We start from the raw sequence: 6,280 nt of genomic DNA, 5'->3' as shown, positions 1-6,280 counted from the left end.
GTTGATTTACGGAACAGGTTGGAATGACCTAATCAAAAGGCTGAACGCTGGGTCCTGCCAGTCACCTATGCCCCACCTCCGCCACGGCCAATTAAAAGCCCTGGCCAGCGTCAGGAGACCGGGATCCTAATACTGGTTTCTCCAAACTGAAAAACCTTGAGAACTCCTTCTCCGTTAATTACTTCATTCAGTAAATATTAGCTCTAACTCTACGCCAGGTACCGGGCTAGGGGATGTCACCAGAACAGCAAACAGGACAAAGTATTTTCATTCAAGGAATTTACATGTCAACGGAAGGTTTGGGGAGGGGAACGTACACCATAGCCTACAGCTATTTCCCCCTTTCTTAAAACTGTGGGATAGCTTCCTGGTTCAATGCCTGTTACTTGCACGTGATCAAAGCTCAGAATACAGCAAGAGCTGCCAGCTACTATAAAGTCAGTACATGGTTGATCACATGACTACTTTGGCTTTTCTTTACGGAGAGGGTACAACTAACACAACTGGGCAAAACTCTTCAATATTCTACTCGGCCTCGGTGTACATCACCGGATTCCGACCTATGGTTAGCAGCCGCACCCATCTTCCAAAGACCCGAGGTGTTAGGCAGTTGGTATTTCGAAAGGCTGTTTGAAGGGCTTCCTTCACCCAAGTCATGCATTTGCCAGTCGACATGGCATAGGGGTGCAGAAAAGTTGCTTTCGGTTGAGTAGGGTAGCAAGGTCCCGGGGAGGACGCGAGGAGTCACGCTACTTTAACATTTTAATCCAAAGACCTGAATCAAAAGACGGCAGTGGTGCCAGGGCCCTGCAGAGGGCATGCAGGTTTTAAGGCATTGCTCCGTCTTCCATACCGAGCCCGGAAGCCGCCTTCGGAACGCACGCTGTCAAAGCAGCGTAGCTTCCCCAGGCAGCGCCCATCCCGCCACCATCCGCAGCAGCAGCGCAGCATGGCGCAGCGCCGAAACCCGCGGCTGAGGAGCGGGGAGCGCCCGGCTGCCTCCGCCTCCTCACCCACAGCTGCCAGGAACGCTTTGCCCGCGCAAGCCGCCGCGCCGCAGCGCTCTCCCGCCCGCGCCTCTGCGCTCTCCCGCCCGCGCCCCACCCGCGTGCCCGCCCCCAGCGCCGCGGGCCACGCCCGTGACGTTCGTCGAACGGGGCGGGGCGCGGGTCGGGGGGCGGGGCGAGCCCGCGCTGTTGAATGGGGCGCTGCGACGAGCCGCACATTCCAACGGGCCCACGTGACGCGGCCGCGCGGCCTGAGGTAAACAACCGCGGCCCCGCCTCCCGGCCCCTCCGCGCGCCCTGCACTGCTCCTCGCCGGCGGGACGCGCTCCAGCTAGGCGGGCGGCTTTCTCCGAGAGTCCCCAGCGGCCGCCGCGGCCGGAGCAGCGGCAGCGGGCGCGGCGCCCCGGGTCTGCGGGCCGATCGCGCCGGCCGGGGTCGAGCGCGTCCCCTCCCCGCCCCCATCGCGCGTTGTGGCGCAGCAGGAATTTGGCGGGGACCCGGGCACTATTTGCGGCTCTTGACGCGCCGGAGGCCAGTGGCCCTTCGGTCATTTCTATTCTAGGGGCACTGGGTCATCGCGCCCGGCCGGCCCCCTCCGCCGGGCCCGGAGGGTGTGTCCCCTTCACCCGGGCTCGCCGCGCCTATAAGGGGCCGGAGCGGCGGGCAGGGACATGCAGCTCTACAGCAGCGTCTGCACCCACTACCCAGCCGGGGGACCGGGTCCCACGGCCGCCGCCCCCGCTCCCCCCGCCGCCGCCGCAGCCGCCGCCCCCTTCAAGGTCTCTCTGCAGCCCCCGGGACCCGCCAGCGGCGAGCCGGAGCCCGAGACCGGTGAGTGCCAGCCTGCCGCGGCCGCCGAGCCCCGAGAAGCCGCAGCCGCCCCCGCCGCCAAGATGCCCGCCTTCTCCTCCTGCTTCGAGATGGTGTCCGGGGCCGCCGCCCCCGCCTCGGCCGCCGCGGGCCCTCCCGGCGGGTCCTGCAAGCCGCCGCTGCCGCCGCACTACACGTCCACGGCGCAGATCACCGTGCGGGCCCTGGGCGCCGACCGGCTCCTGCTGCACGGGCCCGAGCCCGGCGCCGCGGCACCCGCCGCCCAGCGCAGCCGCTGCCTCCTGCTGGCCCCGGCGCCTGGCGCCCCGGTCCCACCGCGCCGGGGCTCCTCGGCCTGGCTCCTGGAGGAGCTCCTGAGGCCCGACTGCCCCGAGCCCGCGGGCCTGGACGCGGCCCGAGAGGGTCCCGACAGAAACTTCCGACTGAGCGAGCACCGCCAGGCCCTGGCCGCCGCCAAACACCGAGGCCCCGCGCCGCCCCCGGGGAGCCCGGAGCCTAGCCCCGGGCCGTGGGGCGAGGAGCACCCGGCGGAGAGGAGCCTCCGGGGCTGGGAGAGGCCGGGCGACCGCAGCGACCCTCCCGGAGCGGACGAGGCACGGCGGCCCGACCCCGAGGCGGTGGCGCCTCCCGCGCGGAGCGGCGAGGCGGCTCCGAGCGTCGCGGCCGAGGCGGTGATCGTCTCCAGGTCGGATCCCAGAGACGAGAAACTGGCCCTGTACCTGGCGGAGGTGGAGAGGCAGGACAAGTACCTGCGACAGAGGAATAAGTACCGATTTCACATCATTCCCGACGGCAACTGCCTCTACCGAGCGGTCAGCAAGACAGTGTACGGAGACCAGAGCTTGCACCGGGAGCTGAGGGAACAGACGGTGCATTATATCGCCGATCATCTCGACCACTTTAGCCCCCTGATTGAGGGCGACGTGGGGGAGTTCATCATCGCTGCTGCTCAAGACGGGGCGTGGGCCGGGTACCCGGAATTGCTGGCCATGGGGCAGATGTTGAATGTGAATATACATTTAACTACTGGAGGGAGGTTGGAGAGCCCCACGGTGTCTACCATGATTCACTATTTGGGCCCAGAGGATTCCCTAAGGCCTAGTATTTGGCTCAGTTGGCTCAGTAATGGACATTATGATGCGGTGTTTGATCACTCCTATCCCAACCCAGAGTATGACAATTGGTGCAAACAGACTCAAGTGCAAAGAAAACGCGATGAAGAACTTGCCAAATCCATGGCCATATCCCTGTCCAAAATGTATATTGAACAAAATGCATGCTCTTGAAGTGTCTGAAAACTACACCCTGGGAGAATTGCATACATAATTTGTGTTGGGAGAATTATGAACTCTAATCAGGGTAATAGCACTTTTAAACTTCCTAGTAGATTTACCGTAGGTGTAATGCCTTAATCATTTTTTTGAATGTTTTCTCCTCAGAGCTGAAGGTTGCTGGGCACCTAAATGGTTTCATGATGGCTTTGGGTGATCCTACTGCTATTTATAATTTGCTGTATAAAGTTGGCACTTCTTCATTTGCAAGCTCTAGTTTCTCACAGTGTAAATTTGTTCATTCCCGGTGATCTGTTTTCTATAAAAATGTATTTTTGCACAACATTTTTAAAAATTGGTGTACCTTCATCTATGACGTGTTCCATTTTGACAAACAGCTTTCCAGCATAAATCCAGAGAAGTGCTTTATATGAAGTTTATTACTTTGAACAGAGTTTGTGATTTAGTAGTTATTTTATGTTGTTCAATTTGAATTTTATGATTCTTAGATAATTATTTCAAATGGCTATTGATGCATTTGTGTTACCAGATGATTGGCCCATTCCATTTTAATGAAAAACAGATTTGTTTTGGAAATCATTATTTTTCTAGAAATGGTCAACCTTTTAAAGAGAAATACTTAAGGGAAGGTTGGGGGAAGAATTTTCTTTAACGGATAGTACCAGTCTTACTTGAATGAAAGTCTGATGTTTGCTGATGGCAGAGTGATGACTATTCTGTACTTTGGTTGGCCTTTAGAGTAGATTGCCTGGTGCTCTGAATTGTTTTTATTTATATTTGTCATTTTGTTATAAAAGCATTTTAACTTTGTGACAAGATAAGCCTCCTGCTTCATTATAGCTTCTTGGATTCAACTAAGAGATTTAAAAAACTACTAGCATAAATGCCTTGAATCAACCTGGGCCATTGTTTTATAGCAGGAGAATACTGTCTTAATATTTTATTCCTTTTAAATTCTTTCAAAAGGCAAAATAGGATTGCCCTGTATTATGTACAAATAAAAATGTCTGTAAACAGATCTTGTATGGTTTGCTGGGTCAAACAATGTTCTCAACCTAAAATCTATCTCATTTCCACTTTAACTACTTCTAGTCATATTTATTAAGTACTGCAGTTTGTACTTTTTTTATTTTGTAACATTTTGTGATTTTTTTGTACAATACTGTATTTGTACAATAGAGCGATTCTCAGCTGATGGAATGAATGAATAAAATGCGTAATTTTACTTTTACAACGTCTTTTTGGCCAAGATGGTTTTTCAATTAAGAAGTGACACTTGTAGGAGCGTCTCTTACGTGTATACAATTTTTTGTCATGTGTAAAGATGTCATGAAATTATGAGAGAGACTTCTTAAGTTCTCACATGAACAGGGTAGGATAATCATTAGTAATTTCAAAGGGTAAGTAAAATACAATTTAAAGATGGAGTAACTCAGGGCATTGCTCTCATTATTTCTAGTTAGAATTCCTGTTTAAAACTACAGAGGTACCTGCCGGCTAATAAACAGGGAAGTGCAAGTATTGTGTTAACCAGCACAGCGTTTAAGTATCATAGTTTTCTGTTTCACTTACTCTCAGCACAGATTTAAATGTTTCAGAGAGTAACCAAAACCAGTGTTCTAATTTTTATCCAGTCTGGCATCTTGAGACCACAGGAATCTCTTAATTTTGAGATATGTTACTGGATTTAGTGGATAAGTACACCCATAATGTGGGTATGTTGTTTAGTGTAGGAAAAAAAAACAGCTAGTTCGGATGTTTTATTTTACAGTTGATAGTTCATATGTTTATATTTCATGGGTATAGACACATTTGAGCTTGAGTTCATTGCTTAACCACATTTTTGGAAGAATGCCAATGGTTATCGGGACAATTTCCTTTAAACGTTAACTAATGAATTTCTTTTAAATGTTAGCTAATCATGCATCTCTGGTTTTTTTTGGGTAAAAAGAGGTTTGCTTCATGGCTTCACCGGTTAACCTGGGAAAGAAATTATTTCATTCGAATTACCTGTCTAAATATGCTTCTTTCCCTCTTCTCCCCTGAATTTAGACATGTATAAAATTAGGGTATGCTTAAAACTTACACAAATAGAATTTGAAGAAACAAATTCTTCTGGGTTCTGTTTCATTTTTGAATTAGAATCCCAAGTCCTCGATTTACAACCTCAAGGGCAATTTGTTTAAAAAAAGTTCAGTGAATCCTAAGGCGGTATTGCATGGCAGCATGTTTTTTTAGTTGTCTTGCCTAAAAGGTTTGTTCATGTCTTTCCCGTCCTCTATGGCTTGGTTTTTTGAAGAAGAAATGCGGTACTGGCCACTCCCTGGGGCTCCGTGTGTGTTCTCTTACGGCCCTACCAGTTCCGTGTATTAGCAGCTGCAGTCCTGGATCACTGAAAACGAGCAGCTGAAGAGGTGGAAATGTGGTTGACTCTTAATTTCCTTTCAGCAAACAGATTTTATTAAACAGGGTATTCCTTCAGATACTCTTTATAGCTGCTAAGAGGCTCCAAACTGTATGAAGGAAACACTTGATGGCTGTGAGCTGCGGTTGCTTTAGAGTTTATTCCCTTCCCCATCAAGTCGGAGGGAGGAGGATAAAATCTCTAACTCCAACTGTGGTTTCAGGTAAATCAGTGTGAAAATCATACTATTAACTTGAAAATTTTACTAAAGTGGTCCATGGATGAAAACTGATACAAATCACTGTTAGTGTGATTTTCTAAATTACTGTTTCATTTTAAAAATTAAAGGGCATAGGACTTCAACATTTTGGCAAAAACCTAATTTCTTGAACCTTTGGTTCATTTTCCACTTGTATTTCTGTAAGATAAGAAAATGTACTCATTTCCATGTTTAATTGGACTAAGCAGTAACCTATTGATAAGTGCCACAAGGACATGTACATGATTCTTTTTTTTTTTACATGTGATTCTTTATATTTTTCTGAACTTGTAGTCCATATGCTTTTATATGCTAAAATTTTCATTAGGCACAAAGCCTTTCTTCAAATACCACATTCTATAGAGGAGACAAGATGCTGTATGATTCCTTGAACATCAGAATTGGTTCGCCTCAGCATGGGTAAATAGTCCTTACGTTGCAGTGTTTCCTTCATAACTTTCATATTAAAAAAATGGATCTTGAATTA

The 6,280-nt window shown here is 49.6% G+C and overlaps 1 protein-coding gene across 1 annotated transcript; it reads left to right on the top strand.

The window, feature by feature from the left end:
- Positions 1 to 1,443: 1,443 nt before the first annotated feature.
- OTUD1 (OTU deubiquitinase 1) lies at positions 1,444 to 4,368 on the top strand. The gene has a single exon (XM_008701370.2). It carries the CDS (start codon positions 1,679 to 1,681, stop codon positions 3,122 to 3,124), a length of 1,446 nt encoding a protein of 481 aa, XP_008699592.2. The 5' UTR covers positions 1,444 to 1,678; the 3' UTR covers positions 3,125 to 4,368.
- Positions 4,369 to 6,280: the final 1,912 nt, after the last annotated feature.

The sequence above is a fragment of the Ursus maritimus genome, unplaced genomic scaffold, assembly GCF_017311325.1.
Source record: "Ursus maritimus isolate PB19 unplaced genomic scaffold, ASM1731132v1 scaffold_31, whole genome shotgun sequence".
Classification (NCBI taxonomy): Eukaryota; Metazoa; Chordata; class Mammalia; order Carnivora; family Ursidae; genus Ursus; species Ursus maritimus.
This window is presented reverse-complemented; position numbering and strand designations above follow the sequence as displayed.

Excerpts from the sequence above, each read along its gene's own strand:
- OTUD1 (XM_008701370.2), top strand. The coding sequence starts at position 1,679 with ATGCAGCTCTACAGCAGCGTCTGCACCCACTACCCAGCCGGGGGACCG.